The 19,026-nt window shown below is 34.1% G+C and overlaps 1 protein-coding gene and 2 pseudogenes across 1 annotated transcript; 1 reads left to right on the top strand and 2 right to left on the bottom strand.

Annotated features, from left to right (window-relative positions):
- Positions 1-1,333: 1,333 nt before the first annotated feature.
- On the bottom strand, positions 1,334-4,146 carry LOC114425300 (annotated as a pseudogene).
- A 1,005-nt stretch (positions 4,147-5,151) lies between these two features.
- Positions 5,152-8,113, top strand: LOC114425224 (annotated as a pseudogene).
- Positions 8,114-9,319: 1,206 nt separating this feature from the next.
- On the bottom strand, positions 9,320-14,650 carry LOC114425141 (NADPH-dependent aldo-keto reductase, chloroplastic-like). Its single transcript, XM_028391968.1, has 4 exons — positions 14,492-14,650; positions 10,458-10,670; positions 10,052-10,327; positions 9,320-9,571 (listed from the first exon to the last, which is right to left on the bottom strand). Exons 1-4 carry the CDS (start codon positions 14,648-14,650, stop codon positions 9,320-9,322), a joined length of 900 nt encoding a protein of 299 aa, XP_028247769.1.
- Between the last annotated feature and the right edge of the window lie 4,376 nt (positions 14,651-19,026).

The raw sequence follows: 19,026 nt of genomic DNA, 5'->3' as shown, positions 1-19,026 counted from the left end.
TCAACCATCAGACAAACCTAACCATGAGGAGGCAAGCGCTAACAGAATAGGAGCAGGATTGCTGAGCTGGCATTGCGGGATTGGGCCCTTGGATGATCCTGTCGGGAATATGCTTTTTCTGTTAGGATAATTGTTGCAATTTTGTTATTGCTAGCTTTCTCTAGAACCTGGAAAAGGAACGAATAATTAGCAAATTAAGCTTATAAATTGATAATCCATGTAATGAATTTGCAAGCATAAATCAAAGTTTCCTTTCCTTATCTTATCCCTTTCTTTGGAGGAATTCTGGGCCTCGAACTCCAGAAACACCAGCACCCATAACAATTTCAATTGTTAGGGTAAGAACCCTAAAGGCTGGCTTCGAGGGCAATGACCTCCAGAAAGAAGAGAAGGAAGGGAAACACAAGGTAAGGAAAAGGGGATTCTTATTTCTCATGCCTGCTTGATTATTTACATAGCCTTATATAGAAATTCCTCTAATAGATTTTGTACAATTCTATCCTAGGAATATTCTAGTAACAGAATTCGTTTTGCAAATTTGCCCATGAGGGAGCAAAATGCCACAAGCAGGATTTGGTGCAGATCTTCCTATTTTTCTCTTCCGAAATTGCCCTCAAACGTAGTCTTCAAGGTTTGTGGGCTTTAGTACCTTCCTCTTGCTCTTGGTCTCTTCTCCCTTCTACACCATTGATGCTGGTGCTTCCTGTATTTATGGCATTCTAAGCGTGTTCGTAACAACTCCTCTTTGTCTGCTATGCTTCCCTATCACTCCCTGCCCCATCAAAAACACCTTGTCCGCAAGGCGTTGGGTTTTCAGACTAAGGCCTTCAAAAACAATATCGGGGTCCCAAGGCTTATGCCGATGAAGTGTACTAGGTGTTTCAATGGGTAGTGAGTAAGGAGGAGTTTCAGGAAATCCAGCAATAGGCAAGCGCGAAACACCCTTATTGTGCCGATAGAGGTGGCAAAATTAGTGTTGGGGAAGAAGACGCAAAGTGATGGCGTTCTTGCCCTGCAATTCCACGAAGCGTCCGTGATGAAAGAACATCACGCGTAATGGGTTTTGGGCCGGTTCCGGGTCGGGTTTAGGGTTTGGGTCTGGGTCGGGTGTGGGGTTTGGGTCCAGAGCAGGTGTGGGTTTTGGGTTTGGGTCAGGTGTGGGTTTTGGGTCTGGTCCTTCGGATACGGGTGTGGCTAGCTTCGGGTTAGGTTACGCTGTATTAAGACCCAATGGGTTGTGGGTTCTTCATCTTCTGCGATTAAGAGATGAACCCTAGAGGCACAACGATGGCCTCTATGGAACTTTTCATTGCATGTGAAGCACAGCTCGTGCTCATGGCGCGAGGCTAACTCCTCCGGGGTGAGACGCCTGACGGTCGGAGCCTGTGACGGTGGCGGCGAAGAAGGCAGCAAATGGGGCAAGGGCGTGATACGAGGGGAAACCAAAGGGGCTGACGGTGGAGCTACCAGCGGTGGGGTTTGCGGCCACGGTGGAGGTAGACAAAGGTCCGACAACTGCTACTTCTGGAGCTTCGCAAGGCCGGCGGCTTGGTCCACGGTCATAGGCTGATGGGCCTGGACTGCGTGGCGGATCTCCGGCCTCAAACCTGAGATGAAGCACGGAAACAGGAAGGGGGTCGGCAAGCCGATAATTCTATTAACCAAGTCTTCGAACTCCTTCAGGTATGTGAGCACTGAACCCGTCTGAGTGAGTTTGAACAGGGCACCGGCGGGGTCCTCAAACGATGAAGGGGCAAACTAGGGTTTTGCAGGAACAAAGGTGGAGTGGTGAGGAACTGGTGTGGGTTTAGGTGTGGTGGCGAAAGGCACAGAAGCATGGCAGTGAAAAAGCTTGTCCATGTTGAGGGTCATAGAGTGCATGTGATTGTCAAGACGAGCAATGGCCTCGTCGAGGTTGCGGAAGGCCACGAGGACAAACGAGAGCACCAATTGTTAGGGTAAGAACCCTAAAGGCTGGCTTCGAGGGCAACGACCTCCAAAAAGAAGAGAAGGAAGGGAAACACAAGGTAAGGAAAAGGGGATTCTTATTTCTCATGCCTGCTTGATTATTTACATAGCCTTATATAGAAATTCCTCTAACAGATTTTGTACAATTCTATCCTAGGAATATTCAAGTAACAGAACTCGTTTTGCAAATTTGCCCATGAGGGAGCAAAATGCCTCAAGTAGGATTTTGTGCAGATCTTCCTATTTTTCTCTTCCGAAACTGCCCTCAAACGTAGTCTTCAAGGTATGTGGGCTTTAGTACCTTCCTCTTGCTCCTGGTCTCTTCTCCCTTCTACACCATTGATGCTGGTGCTTCCTGTATTTATGGCATTCTAAGTGTGTTCGTAACAACTCCTTTTTGTCTGCTATGCTTCCCTATCAGTATCAGTTCTTTGATTTTTAATGAAATGATATAAGTCTTCTTTAAAAAAAAAAACTGTACCCTCTCCCTCCCTCACCAAAATATATTAGAGGAGACAAATATCAAGAGATGAAAAAGAGAATAAAAACTTTGAAAGATAAAGTTAAGTTAACTACTTGCCTGTTTAATTTCAGTGAACTTAGCAATCAGCTCTTCAGGAATAGACCAGTTGAAGACATCAAAATTTTCCTTGATCCTAGCTTCATTAGAGGTCTTTGGCAGAACACTATGTCCTGTTTGTATGCCCCACCGAAGGGATACTTGTGCAGGTGTCTTCCCCAATTTCTCAGCAACGAAATTGATAACAGGATTCTTAAGCACATCACTGTTGAGAAATCCTTGTGATCCCAATGGAGAAAATCCCTTAAAAAAAAGAAATTTATCATAATAGATAATTAGTAGTCAGAACAATGGTTTTTGAGATGCCACCATTTGAATATGTACCAAAATCATAATTTTGCTGTACAAAAGTTTATGGGAAAAAAATGTCTTTTTGTTCCTGTACCTTTGATCAAACTTAGTCCAAGTTTCTATAATTTCATCATGAACCCTCCAAGAAGGTATTATTGTTTTTGTTGTATTTATAACTATAGCTTATTTGTATAAAACCAAACCAAAAACTGAATTAATTGTCTCCCATCTTCAATTGAAATTCACTAGAGAGTGAAATATGAGCAACCACATAAGAAAATTTGATATCACACTTTAACCCAAAACCTTAAACTCAAGTTTATGGGTCTTTTCCTCACTTATATGGTACTCAACATTTTCACTTCTACTCAATGTGAGACTTTACCTCACATTTGTACTCCAACATACTCAAATTACAGTTCTTGTAAAGTTCTTTCTAGCACTTTTGATACATCTTCTGGATCATGATCTGTGCACCTATGTATTGTAAAGAAGCCGAGAACCTCTATTCAGAAACCAAATGCAGACATATGTTTCCAACATTAAGAAACATTACAATTTTCAGAAGAGTTAGAAGACAATAAAACCGGAGTTTGGAGGTGATCCACAAGTCCTCACGCTTCACAACACCATCTTCAAAATTTTCTTGAGTAGAACCAATCTATAGAAACCAACTTTCTATAATCAAACAAAATAAGGCATTGAACTTACCAAAGCAAAATGAATTTTCAGTAAATGGACTAAATTCTAATTTGCAAGTAAGCATATGCTAAGACATATCATTAGTAACTCCTTACCATATAATAAAATTCATAAGCTTTGTAGTACTAGCAGTGAGCTAGTGAGCAAAGGGTGGTGACACAAACAAAAAATAAATAAAGAAAATAAACGGTATGATTCATTATTATATGCTACCATATAATTATGATTCATTATTATCAAATTACCTCTGCTTGATTGAAATAGGATTCAGCACAGTCGATAAGCCTGTACCCCACCTGAATTATCAGTGATCACATACAATAGTCAGCCAAACTACTCTTGGGTTAGGTCTTCTACATACAATAATACAAACTAGAATTGTTTGAGGTTCACAGAACTAAACCAAGGACAATCTAAAATAAAATCTCTGAAAATATTATAATAATAAAAACAAACCCATAAATTAGAAAATAAAATTCACTTCCACTATACCTTGATGGCAGTGGTGACAATAGCAGGATCAACGCTAAACGTGCCTAATCCAGTCGAAGGTATCTTGAATTGGCTCCTGTGTTCAATTCAAAGAAACTGATTGCATCGGTCATTTTTCTCACAACAATTACTGGCTCAACTTCGATAGTGGTCACTTGCAACGGATCTTTGATTTTATTCAACCAAGTTTCAAGGGAATTTTATCTTATCCTTTCTATCACATTATACTACCTATTATTTCTACACTTCTCTCTCCTTTTCCTATTTTTCTGCCTAAGTATTAACTAACATTGTAAAATTCTTGTATCTTTTTTCAATAATCTTTTTTTATAAATTTTAGGAAGGCTATAATTTTTTTTATAATATTTTAAGTATACTTTGAAAATAAAATAGGAGAGTCATGACCCTTCCGTGCCCCCCTCTCTCTCCACATGTGCCATCAGTCTCCTCGTGATAGTTATTCGGTTACCAATTCATTATTACATTATTAGTTAACTCTATAACATGACAAATTAACAAAAGAATATTAGGTGCAATTCACAAAAAACACATGGGATGCAAGTGGATCTGATGGTTGACCAATGTTATACCATAGAATAAATTAGGAGATTTTTGGTAGGATTACAGAACAAGGGATATCAACTGTAATAAGTGAAAATTTCATAAGTTTCCAGAAAATTTACTCAAATAAATAGTCATAAAAATATAAAATTAGGTATAAAAAATTATATTTAAAAAAGAAATTCTATATTTATAGTTATACAGGTAACGAGAAACACTTTTAGGTTATGCTCGACAAATTATTTTAGGCAACTTTTAATTTTTTTTATTAGTTAAAAAATTTATTTGATTGTTAGACAAATAATCTTTTTTAGTAACTTCTAAAATTTTTTAAAATATCATTTGAAGTAACTAATTAAATTTTAGCTTATACCTTTTTATATTTTATTCATTTTTTTATTCTTAAAGTATTTATTAAATTCTGCTTACTATCCTTTTTAAACAAAACATTGGTTTAATTATTTATTTTTACTCATTCTTCTCTTGTACATTTTTATATAACACTATTTAATTATAATATTTATAATATTTAATTTATTAATTCAACATTATACTTCATGAAATTGGCTATGGTAAATGTTAGATTTATTTAATTTTTCTATTATTTTTTGAATAATTTTTATATTAGATTATTTATTTTAACCATTACGTTAATTAACATAATAAAAGTATAATATTTACTTAGGTGTATTAAACTTGATTAAAAATGTTTTATGATATAGAATAAAATTAATAATAGAATACATAATGTGAAAAATATAATAATTAAAACTAAAATGTAATTAAAATAATTTATCTACTAAATAAAAAATTGCAAGAGTTTAAAATTAATTAAAAAATAAAATTATAACACCTTAAAATATATTTTTATCAATAAAATAAAGTTGAAACTTATATAAAAAAAATATCATATAAATATGTTCATTTATTTCATTTTATATTTTTCAATTACCTCAACATATAGTTTTATTGAACACTTATAATTTAGTATAGTAATCTTTAGTTTTTGGCTAGTTTTGCTAAATACAATCTTAAGGGGGTGTATTGGATTAAGATTTCAAAGGATTTTAAAAGACTTTTTTATGATTAAAAAGTCTTGTGGTATTCAATCAAGACTTTTATAAAATATAAACAAATCTTGTGGTATTCAATTAAGACAATAAAGATTTTTTTTTTCAGGGCAACAAAATCTGTTGGTATTCAATTGAGATTTCTTACCACTTTTAAAATGTCTTTTGGTATTCAAAAGTAAATAGATTTTGATGGATTCTTTTGTGGAATGGATTTTGAGAGACTTTTTAGTTAGAAATACACATAAAATACTCCTCCAACAATCTCACCCAAACCCTTGAGACTTTTCATAATCTTCCAAAGACTTTTTCTTCTCCGGCCGAACAAGACACAAACCACTACTAGGTTCATTCTCTTACAACTTTTCAATCAATTTTACCTATTTTTTTAATGGCAATCGATAGTCAATATTGTTCATACTATATGCATATTACGCAAATCAAAAGCAAAGGGTGCTGTATATGCTTCAAGATTTCGTATTCATATTGTTTTCAACGTCCAGGCAATGAATATGCATCAAAAGAATGGCAATTGATATGCATCAAGATTTCATATTGCTTTTTTTTTAGTACTGTATATGCAAATCAAAATAAAAAACTCTTTTTTTTTCTGTTTCTTCAACTTGTTTTTTTACAACGTCCATTATTATTATTATTATTTTCTTGTGTTATTATTAAAATGTTAATTATTAATGTGTTATTATTATTTTTTTGACAGCGTGTTATTATTATTATTATTGTGTTAATAATTTTTTAATTGTTATTGTGTTATTATTATTGTTATTTTGTTAATAGTTTTTTTTTAAATGATTTTATGATATATGAGTATTATTTTTATGGAAAATGCTAACATGTGCCCTTAAGACACTTGTTAGTGTATTATGTATAGAAATGCTAATAATTGGAGGACTAATATAGGTTCAGATATGTGGAGAAATGCTAATAATTAGGCGAACATGAAGTGAGAATCACTTTGTTATTATTTTTTTAGGCAATAATGACTTTGTTATTAAAAGGTTTAAAATTTCTATCGTTTTTATTTTCTTTATTCAAACATTATAATTTATTTATCATCTTTTTCATTCACTTTTGTAACTTCCGTTATTTTTTTGTTTAAAATGTATTAATCTTTCAAAATCTTAAAAATCCATAAAGTACTTTGAAATCTTAAAAATCTGTGTTAGAAATCCATTAAAATCTTGGGTTAAGAATCCTGATTGTAAAAAGTCTTTTAAAAAAAATCTTTTAAAATCCCACAAAATCAATACAATCCCACATAATCTTTTAAAATCTTCAAGATTGTTTTTGTCAAAATATTCTCTCAAAATCCCAATCCAATACACCCCCCTTAGTCTAAATGATAGATTCATTAAAATAATGAGTATGAAAATACTTTCCTTGCATAGAAATAGAAATTAAAGACACAAATAAAAATATTAGAATATTAAACTCAAGATTAATAAGTCTTTGTTCTCAGTGATACTGAACTCGAAATAAATTATATTGGGAGGAGAATATCCACCTTGAGTCTAGTCTCTAATGAAGATTAATTACTAAATTTAACAGGGATTACTTTGTATCAATATTATTGTAAAAACAAGAAAAAAGAATCTCACCAAAAGAGATCAATTAAGTTTTCTGATAGAAATTAGTCATCGATAAAATTGATGAGTATTCCGTACCAATAACAAAATCATTTCTTACAAAGAATATCTAACTGGATTGGTTAAAAAAGATACATGAGAATTATAAACTTTTTATATGTATAAAAAAAAGCTAATGTCTCCTTAAATTAGATGAGTCAAGATGTCAATTTTAATGTTTCTTTCATTATTGCACATTTTTGTGGTAGGATTTATTTGTGGCTGGGTTGGATACAACATCAGCCACAGTAGAATGGGCTATGACAGAGTTCTTACGCAACCAAGAGAAATTGATGAAAATTAAGAAGGAACTTCAACAAGTCTTCAACAAAGATGAAAAACCTAAAGATTCAGATATTTTTAAGCTCACTTACCTACAAGCCGTTGTAAGAGAAACCCTTAGATTACACCCAAAAGCCCCAATTCTAATCCATAAATCAGTGGCTGAGGTGGACATATGTGGCTTCAGGGTACCCAAAGATGCACAAGTTCTTGTTAATGTATGGAGCATGGGGCGAGACCCAGGCATTTGGACTGACCCAAATTAGTTTCTACCTGAAAGGTTTTTGGAGAATGAAAAGGATTTTACAGGAGACGATTTTGGATTTATTCCCTTTGGTTCTGGCAGAAGAATGTGTGTTGGCGTTACAATAGCTAACAGGGTTGTGCATACCATGCTAGCCTCACTTCTTTACCATTTTGATTGGAAGTTAGCTAATGGGGAAAAAGACATGGACATGACTGAAAAATTTGGAATTACCTTACACAAAGTCCAGCCTCTCATGGTAGTTCCCGTCAAAGAATAGCAAATTTTATATTGATATTTGTGGTCAAAAGCACTGAATTTTAATTACTAAGCAGAACCATCCGGATTTCCACTTATAATAATGCCACTTATAAAAATGTAAGTGATTAAATGTTGTTAAAAGCTCCAAGTGTATAAGTGTCTCTTCTTAATTATATTTTTTTTAATCCACAATACTCAAATTTAAAATTTTACTTAAAAAATTCAAGTCATATTCTAAAATATACCACATAATTATAAATACAATGCTTTGAAATTAATAATCATTAATTAATTAAAAACAAATATTAACTAATATCTTTAGTATTAGTTAACAAACGAAAAAAGATTTTATTTTTATTATTGAGATGCCACAAAATTACATTGTTCATAATTTTTTTGGCTTTCTTATAATCTCTACAACAAATATTTTTTTTAGTTCCTTAATTAAGACCAATAGTTAGCAACAACCTTAATCAAAGGGAGAAAGCGAAATTCCAGGGACTACTTTCAAGGAGTGCTTGATAACTGTTTTCTAGCTGCCAGCAGACTGATTTCTTGTCACCTATCCTTTGTTAGACTATCGGGTACTAAACTCATTGGTAATTTAGCAAAGATGTCTTTTTCTTTGAGTGATAACTATTGGATGAACGATATTTACTCATCAAATCTCACGTCTTATAACTTCAGATGTACAGGCATTTCAGCATTTTCAAATAAAATCTGTGATAAGAGAAAGTGAAATATGAATATCAATTTCGTTTGGCCATGGTAGATCTTTCAAATTCACTCCCCTCGTTTAATCGTATTAAATAAACCTATAAAAGATACAATAATTATATATGAAATATAAGTATTGTGTATTATCATCAATAGTAGCACTTCACTGTATCTCAGATCAGAATAATCGAACCACTACAACTGGTGGCTCCAATAATTAACATGGTAATAGATAACAGCAGAATTGGTGTCAACATTTCGATGATGCATGCTGCTCAGATTTCAATTGTCTTATAGACACCACAGGTCCCATATTCAAAAATATCACCCCCAATTATCTTTTCCTGCATGTATAAATTCCACATGTAAATAAAAAAAAAAAATGAAGCTTTCTACGCATATCTAGCATTATTATTGTTATGCCACACATGCATGGTAATGTGATCCACTTCAGAAAGTGATGTAGAGGAAATAAATTTCAATGGCAATTAAGATTTAAGAAGAAAAACTAAGTACTTGCCTGCTTAATTTCAGAGAATTTGGCCATCAAATCTTCAGGAATGGGCCGGTCAAACACATCCAGATTTTCCTTGATCCTAACCTCATTACTACTCATAGGCAGAACACTATGACCTACGTGCAGGCCCCATCTAAGGGCAACTTGTGCTGGTGTCTTCCCTAATTTCTCTGCAACTTCCTTGAGAACTGGATATTTAAGGATGTCACCACTAGCATCTCCTGATCCCAGAGGAGAGTATCCCTAAACACAAATTCATGATAAAGACAGTTTTTGTTATGAGACAACTCAAAGGAAGAATAGAATTAAGGTTAAATGTAGAGAACTGAAATGGAAAAGGTAATTACATCAAGTCATTTATATATAGGCATTAACTGAGTAGTATTAGACCTTTTTTTTTTATCTTTGGCATATCTTATGCTATGGATAAAATCTTCTAGCAGTAATAAAATTCATTTGTTAATAAATAAATAGAGAAAAAAAACTAAATAGTAACTAACTAACCAAACAGTAACTAACCCAACAGTTGCTAATATATCATAAGAGTCATGGGTGGTTTTTGATTTACCTTCATGTATAGCAAAATCAGTTTCAACTGGCTCTAAACAATTTTGCTAAAGTGCAAATTTTTTTTTCCCTGAACCCTAAAAAAATTTCAATTTCACTGCATGTATTTGTAGGAATATCAACTATTTTCATTGAATTAGTATTTGTTATACTTACAGTTAGGTGAATCCCTTTAGACTCGCAAAATGCATGCATCTTTGGCTGCTGCCATTGTGGGTGGCATTCCACTTGTATAACAGCTGGAGGAACTCTTGCCATATCCAACAGATCTTGAAGCTTCTTTGAAGAGAAATTGCTCACTCCTATGGCTCTAACCTTGCCAGAGTAGAAGAGTGCCTCCATTGCTCTCCATGTACTTGGTATGTCATGTTGTATAACTTTTTCAGGCTTTAATCCAACTGATCCCTTTTTCATGCGGACTGGAAAATGTATCTAAACATTGGTTTGAACATTAGAGACCATGGTTTGAATTTAGAAACCATGGTTTGAACATTAGAGCGTTTAATGTTTGACGTCGTCAATAGAAGAAATTCAAAAAGCAAGAAGAGGAGATAGCACATACAAGATAGAGATCTAGGTAGTCAAGTTGCAATTCTTTCAAAGCTCTATCTAATGCTTCTGGAGCATGATCTGTGCACCTGGATGTAGTCAAGAAAGCAGAGGATCTCTGTTCAGGAACCAAATACAAACATATTTTTTCAACACAAAGAAACAACACAGTTTTCAGAAGAGTTGAGAAAACAATAAAAACAGAGTTTGGTGGTGATCCACAAGTCTACGTTTTACAACACCATTGTCAAAAAACTTCTTGAGAGCAGAACCAATATATAGAAACCAACATTGTATAATTAAACAAAATGTTCATGGCTATAATCAGACATTGAGCTTTATCAAAGTAAAATGAATTAGTAAAGTACTTAAATTCTGATGTAAATAAGCATATCCAGAGCTAGCTATACATCTCAAAAGTAATATTTATTTGACTTAAATATTTTTCTTTCCTTTAAATTGGTCACTCTTGATTTTGATTCTCTAAATTCAAATTTATTTTTTTAGTCCCTGAATTTCAAAAATTATTTTTTTTAATCTCTCTTCATAAAAGAAAATTTCTTAGATTGATTTTGCAATGACAGATGTTTTTTACAAAGAGACTAAAAAGAATAATTTTGAAACTTAGGAACTAAAAAAGTAAATTTAAATTTAGGAACCTAAAATAAAAGTGATCCAAATTAAAGGCACAAAAATATATTTAAATCTATTTTTTTCATCATAATTCAAATATTGTTGCAGTTATATCTGTGAGCAAAGGCATAAATGTCATAGAAACAGAACAGAACTGAGGTTTTTATTTTTTTTTACAATTCTCATTATTGTTAGAATAATAAAAAACACACACACACACCACACTCCATAGAGCATATTGTAACATCAAAAAATAATTCAATAATTATTTAGATAAAAATTATCTAAATATATCTTTTAGTAAAAGAAAAAATAGATTAAATTGTTTTAATATATTATATTATTATATTTAAAAAAATATTAGTATAATAATATATTAGATTGGATAATGATAATAAAAATAAGAGATAAAGAAAGATGAGTTAAAAAAATCTTAAAAGATATAATTTCAAACTATATACAACATTTATATAAGGATAAATAATTTCTTTTTCTTAGAATCACACATAAATAATCTCTTTGACATTAGTGAGTTGTTCAAGAATTAAAAAGAAGGAAAAAAAGTAAAGAAATTTTGTTGAGACAAATATAATGAAGAATTTGAATTACTTGATAGTATTGACAATAAAAAATTATAGAATATATTCAAAGTATGAAAATATGTAGAGGACAGTTATAATATATAGAAACTTAATTACTTTAACTTTCTTTTATCATAATATTATATATTTTATAATACCTTATGATATTTTATTTTTATGAAAATATTAAAAATTATTTCTTGCTCACACTAAAAGTTCCTAGATTTGTCGCTATGTTTGACTATTATTTCCTTGGGGATTTGTTAAATTGATTAAAAATGAATTTGTGTGATATTAGAATTGTATTTGTGTTTTGAATTTTAAGCGCAACAGTCCCTTGAGTTCTTCAACAATATACGTGTGATAACGATAAAGGTGAAAAGTCTATATTTTTATCATTGTTTATCATTGAGAAACAAAGATAAAAAATCTATAGAATAGAAAATGTACAATACTGCAATTGGCTCAGTCTATTTAATTTCAAGGAGACATGGTATATTGTTTGGACTTTAATTTCAATGGTATGACTTGCTACATTACATTTTGTTAAGATTATGAGTATTTTTTTTAGTTGAGTAGGATTATTATGAATGATAAAATTTTTCTTTTAATTATTTAATGCATTATATACTTAAGAGTTAGGACTCGAATTTGAGACCTTTGATTAAGCTTGAACAATCTCATGTTTGTTGATTCACTCGTCTTGGCGGTTTATGAGCATATGATTCTTTTGTCTATTGTAAAAAAATTAGATAAATCAATGAGCATATCTGGAGTATTTTGACAAGATGTTGTAGTTAGTTTTTAAATTTTTTTATTAGTTGAAAAATTTGGTTGACTGTTTGATAAATGAGATTTTTAATAACTTCTAGCGCTTTTTGAAACATTACTTGAAGTAGCGTTTTATAAAATGCTAGTTTCTAACTTCTAGCTTTTTTATATTTATTCCTCTTTTGTCCTTGAATATTTATTAGATTTACTTTTTAGTCTTTTCTATTTAAGGTAAAATTTTATGTCTATTTATGTAATTTTATATTTTTCATGCGCTTCAATAGATAATTTTACCAAATACTTGTGATTCAATAAGATAGCTTTTTAGCTTCGAGCTAGTTTTCAGTTAACTTTCTAGCTTTCAGCTAGCTTTCAACTAATTTTGTCAAATATATCCTTAATATTGTATTATGCGATTTTTTAGGCATTTGATAACAAGTTATTTGAGTAAACCTTTGTTTATAATTTTCTTTTTATTAAATGTATGAATGATCTTTTTACAAATCAAGATAAGTTGTCATTACTAAATCAATGTTGTAGTTCATATGGTCATGTACGATGTTTATAATATTCAAATTCATCATAACAAGTTGTTTAAGTAATCTTTAAATGTATGATTGGGTCATTTTACACTCCAAGATAAGTCGCAAGATTGTGATTGACTTTTTTTTTACACTAGAAAAGGGATTAAATTCCAATAGAAAAACTTTGTACATCAGAGAGGATGAGAGAATCCACTTGATGAGGTGTTTCATTAATCAAATATCTTTCCTTGAAATTAAGAGCTATATTAGCTAATGAATCAGCTACCCTATTTCCAAATCTTTTTACAAAGGAGAAATTAACAGTATGTAGCCTCATGGCTAATATCTTTCAAATAGAAATAATGCTTTGAAGGAGAGATGTGCATTATTTGTCCTTGTTGTTCCATGCCTAGTGAAGCCTGAGGCAATTTGTTTCCATTATGACCACTAGGAAAGACAGGTCAAAAGCTACTTAGAGAGCCCATTTAAGGGTTAGAGCTTCAGCTATGAGAAAAAGGGTAGCAATGGGACAAAATATTAGTAGCAACAACAAGGGTGTCTCCATGGTGATCCCTGTAAATTATACTAAACCCTGAGCCTACTCTGATGCAATCCTATCCCCAAGGGCATTGGATAGAAGACTCAAAGAAGATTGGACCAAAGATGCAAGAGAAGACCCTAGGGTTCTCATGAGCCTTAAGGTAGATTTTGGGCCCATGGGCTAAGTATGGGTCCACTTATCTTTGTAAATATTTGATTAGGATTTCATTATTTTTGGGCTTTGTATTTAGTGATCCATAGTGTAGGGAGGGTACCCTAGTAATGTAGGAATTTTCAGTCCTTGTATTTTAGGGCACCTATACTAGTTTTTGTATTAGGGGTAGTTTTGTAATTTCACATGCATTAAGTGCACTATTTGATGTGTGTGTGGGGAGATAAATTTAATTGAATTGGGAAGAAGCTCAATCCAATTAAACTCCGGACCAACCTAAGTGGGAGGTGAACATTTGCTTGCTACACCCCATTGTCACATCATATAATCACACTTTGTGCATGTCCTTCATGCTTTACATGCCTCATGAGTGGGCTGAACCATAGCTGAAATTCACTAATCATAATTAGTGGAATTTTGGCTCCACAAATTTAAATTCAAGTGAAATTTGAATAAAAATTCAAATTTCCCTCCAATTTTGTGTGACACTTAGGCTATAAATAGAGGCCTTGTGTGTGTATATTTTTTCAACTTTGATTTTGAGAAATTATACTTCAAAGTTCAGACCTCATTCTCACTCTTCTCTCTCTCAAAATTTCATTCCCCTCTCCCCCTCTCCCTCCACTCATCTTCTCCTACCTTCAAGCTCTTATCCATGGCTTCCTATGGTGATGAGCTTGTTCTTGACTCATCTTCTCCTTGAAGTGGTGTCTCTAATCACCTTTCCTCCTTCTCTATTCTATTGCCATTGATCTTCAAGAAGCAAAGAACTTCATTGATGAAGAAGATCCAAGGCATACAAGCTCTACATGGAGCTACATTATACTCCATGCTTGATGGCCGCATCATAGTTGATCTTGACTCCTTGGGATTCCAATGGTGAAGACCAGCTATTAGGGTGGGAATTAGGCGGTGCCAACGTTGGACTAGGCTCCTTCCTTATGACCCAAAAAGCACAAGCCAAGATAGATTCCAAATCCCCCATTTCTTCTCATAGACCCAATCATTTCTTCTCTTTCATATAGACCATAGGAGACCATAAATTTGTTGCTGAAAACCCACATCAGATTCCCGAAAGCAATCCTCTAACCAATAGGTAAACACCACCCCCTACGCAGGTCTGAAATGCCCCCTCCCCAATTGGCTAGCAAAATACACTACTTGAGCTTCCTTACACGTGAGTATTGCATGTTCCAAAGTCTTCTCCTCTTCCCCACAATTAGGACACATGGGGTCCATGTCTCTCATTCTGGTTTAGAGGTTCTTCCTTACAAGGATAATGTTGCTGCAAGCTCTCTATGCTAGGTTTTGGCATTTAGGAGCTACAAGGACCTTATTATGCCACACTGACTATTAGACTAAGCTGATAGAGGCAACATGAGAGTGCCCCTCATCCATAGCCACATGATATCTTGATCTGACTGTGTACCTACCATCCTTTGTATTGTCCAAACAAGTTTATCACTAGTGGGAATGATTCTTAGAGGAATAACTAATATGCAATCGTCTATATTCTATGGAAAAATACTTCTAATTTTGTGAACTATGCAAGTCTTCTTGTGAATAAGCTCAAAAACTATCATGCTTTCATTTGGGTTCATATTTGCCAACGGATTTTATTGTCAAAAGTTTCAGGAATCCACTTGCTTGAAAAAACCTTTATGCTTATGCCATCTCCTACCTTCCAAAAGGTACCTTGCACCATGAGATCCTTGGTTGAGAAAATACTATCCCAAGTGCAGCTCGACCATGGACTTTTTTTGCTTCTAAAGGTTGGCAATGAGGGAAATACTTAGCCTTAAATACCTTTGTCATCAAGGAATCGCTACAAGTCAAAATCCTCCACCACTGCTTAGCTAGCAATGCCTTGTTAAAGGTAGAAGCACTATGAAAGCCTAACCCTCCTTACTTCTTCCGTCGGCCCAACTTACTCCAACTAGTCTAGTGAATCTTCCTTCCTTGAGCATCCCCACTCCAATAGAATCTGGCGGTCATACTTTCAATCTGGTTGTAGATAGATTAGGGAAGTATAAAGTAACCTATGACATAAGACAAGATTTCTTGGAACACTACTTTAATAAGAACTTCCCTCCTTGCCTAAGATAGAACCTTTTCCTTTTATCCTTTAAGCTTCTTCCACACTCTTTCAAGGACAAAGTTAAACACTTGGGTTTTAGACCGACCGATGATAGTCAGTATACCCAAATAAGTCATCGATCCTTCTCTCGCCTTAACTCTAAGCAGCTACTGGAGCTGGATCTATCTGGTAGGAGGAATGTTTCGGCTGCATGTGAGCTTTGACTTGTTGAGGTTCACCTTTTTTCCTGAGGCTACTTCATAAGTCTTGAGGATAGCTAAGAGATGAGTTATTTCCTCTAAAGTTGCCCTTGCAAAGATGATGCTATCATTTGCAAAGAAGAGGTTTGAGATCACAGATGCTCACAAACATATTTTAACACCATGCAAATAATTTCTTTCCACCAATCTTGAAATCAATGCAAATAAAGTTTCAACACACAAAATAAAGAGATATAGGGAGAGTGGCTCTCCCTGTCTGAGACCACGATGGGGTTGAAATTTTTGAAAGGGAAACCATTTAGCTTGGCTGAGAATGAGACAATTGAGACAAAATTCATGATAAGCTTAGTCATTCTTTCAGGGAAACCCACGTGCTGGAGCACTCTTTGTAAGAAAGGCCACTCAATTATATTGTAGGCCTTGGCTATATCCACCTTCAGAGACATAGTCCTTTTCTTACCCGTTTTTTCCTTCTTCATGCAATGAAAGATATCAAAGGCAATCAATGCATTGTCCATAATATGTCGATTTGGCACAAACACACTTTGATTCTCTTTCACAATGTCGGGAAGAATTGGCTCAAGCCTATTAGCAATAGCCTTCGTAATGATCTTGAAAATGACATTACAAAGGCTTATTGGTCTATACTCACTCTCATGCATAGGCTTTTTGCACTTAGGTATTAGAAAAAGGAGGTTCTTGTTCATAGTTGGTGGGTCACCATCTCCATTCAAAAGCCAAATGCCAAATCTATGACATCTTTGCTCACTATCTCCCAATAGTGCTAGAAAAATATTGTTGGCGTACCATCCTCCCTTGGGGCCTTTGTGGGATGCATCTGAAATGGGGTCTCCTTTACTTCTTTTTCAGTGAAATCTCGAGTTAAGTGGTTCTTGCCATGAGCATCAACTCTATTGTCCACTATACTCGCTACATCATCCATATTAGAGGGATTGGGTGAGGTAAAGAGGTCAGAGAAAAAACCTATAAGAACCTCCCCTATGTCTTCTTCATTTGTGAACAAGTTACCAACATCATCCTTAATCCTTTGGATGGAGTTCACTTTCTGTCTCTAATTTTCTTTTTGATGATATAAACTAGTGTTTCTATCTTCTTCCTCTAGCCATGAAGCCTGAGACCTTTGTGCCCAAAAGACTCCTTCATTTTCCAGCAAAGAGTTAAGAATGTTTTTCAGCTTCTCTATTTTTTTTTCAAAACATCATCTAATTGGGGGTTCCTAAGCCCACGACAATTCCAACTAAGGAGCCTCATTGCTTAGCAGCCCCATTGATTCTTTGTTCATTAACTTTTTGGATAGTGAGTTCACATAGGGTTAAGCTTCCATTTCTTTAACTTCCCCCCTTTCTTTTCCTTTCCCCATGTTTTCATCCATCTTCTCTTGTGGGGTACGAATGTTCTAGCAGTTCTCTTCCAGGTTCTAGTATTTTTCCCTCCTATGGTCTTAGCCTCTCCATCCATCTTTGCTCCTAGAGTAACCCCCTCAATTGGCCACTGGATGACTAGGTTGTTCCCCCTAATAAGATGTTCATGGTGCTCAGTACTCCCCTTTTCCCCTGAGCCATTCTCTTCATGTTCCTTCTCTCTTGTTTAAGTTGTTATTTGATGGTCTATCTCTCATTCTGCCATGTGGCAATTATTACTAGTATTCACGAATGTGCCCTCCCCCTTTAGTAGTGATCTTGCATTCCATCAAAGTTGTTGTCATCTCCCCCACAATGTCCTCATGGTTCTTACTCCCCTATTCTATCACCCTGTTATCTTCTTGGAGTGATGGGTGTTTTCTGCTTCTCCCAACAACAACTTCCTTCCTACATTCAGTGATAACCGTGTTCTTTTGGAGAGATGCTTTCATCCATACCCTGTACGGTAACACTAAGTTGTCCTCATCCTCTTCCCCTCTTTTATGGGTTTCACACTCATTTAGCAAGTGATCAAAACTCCCACAAGCATAACAAAAATTCACCAAGTGTTTGTACTTGAAGAAAATTTTGGAAGTTTGGGACTGATTCCCCAATCTTATATGCATTCCTTTTCTTAAGGGTTTTTGTAACGTCCATTGAAACCCTAATGCGTGTAGCATTCCTAAATATGCTTTCCTTTCATTCATCCCATGATATGAACACTCTAATCACCTTCGCTACCTTCCTAGATCTTACCCCTATGGGTAGGTCAAAAACCTGAACCCAGAAAGGTCATAACCTGAGATCAACATCCTCTGAGTTTTTATGCCTTTTAATATCCCCTTGCACTAGAATTTGGCGATCAAAATTCCAAGGCCACATATTTAGTACCTAGTCCTTATCTTTGTGATTGAAGAAGCGAAAAATGAATAAGTTCTTCCCTGCGTCTCTTATCTCCACACCTTTTTTTACGTTCCATGCTTATGCAGTGGTTGATTTGAAAGCTCTCGAGTTCACCATCCTGCTCATAAGCAACTTTGCCACCACCCAAGCTTCATTCATCTAATCTCTTCCATCCACTATATCATTTGTTATCTGTAGCACATTCTCTTCCTCCACCGTAAACTCAACGGCCTTCCATTTTCCCATCATTTTCCCTACTAAGCCTTCTGGGTGAAGAAAGATTATCTACTTTGAAAAGCAAGAGTCCAAACAAAAAAGGGGGGTAAGTCTAAGAGAGAAACTCTTGGTTAAAGCAGGAAGACGTAACATCTCTTAGGTCAAAAACATTATGTCACTATTGCCAGAGTCAAAACCCTAGCAAAGCCTGAATAAAGGGCCTATAGATAGATAAGATTGTGATTGACTTGTATTCTATGTAAGATTTATCGACTATATTGTTGGAGATGAGAACCAGGTATGATGAAAAAAATATATATTTGACTAATTTAACATTTTTTTAGAGGAAGTAAAATAAAACTTTGGAAACTATAGAAGAATAAAAGCATATTTTTTTCCCTTTTTTTAATTTGCTTCAATTTATAGACTAATATATCAATGTCCTAACAATACTTTGTACCTTTCTACGATTGATTCTAATGTACATTCCTGTCAAAGAAAGAAAAAAAAATGGGTGCAATGT

The sequence above is a fragment of the Glycine soja genome, chromosome 1 (assembly GCF_004193775.1).
Source record: "Glycine soja cultivar W05 chromosome 1, ASM419377v2, whole genome shotgun sequence".
Taxonomy (NCBI): domain Eukaryota; kingdom Viridiplantae; phylum Streptophyta; class Magnoliopsida; order Fabales; family Fabaceae; genus Glycine; species Glycine soja.
This window is presented reverse-complemented; position numbering and strand designations above follow the sequence as displayed.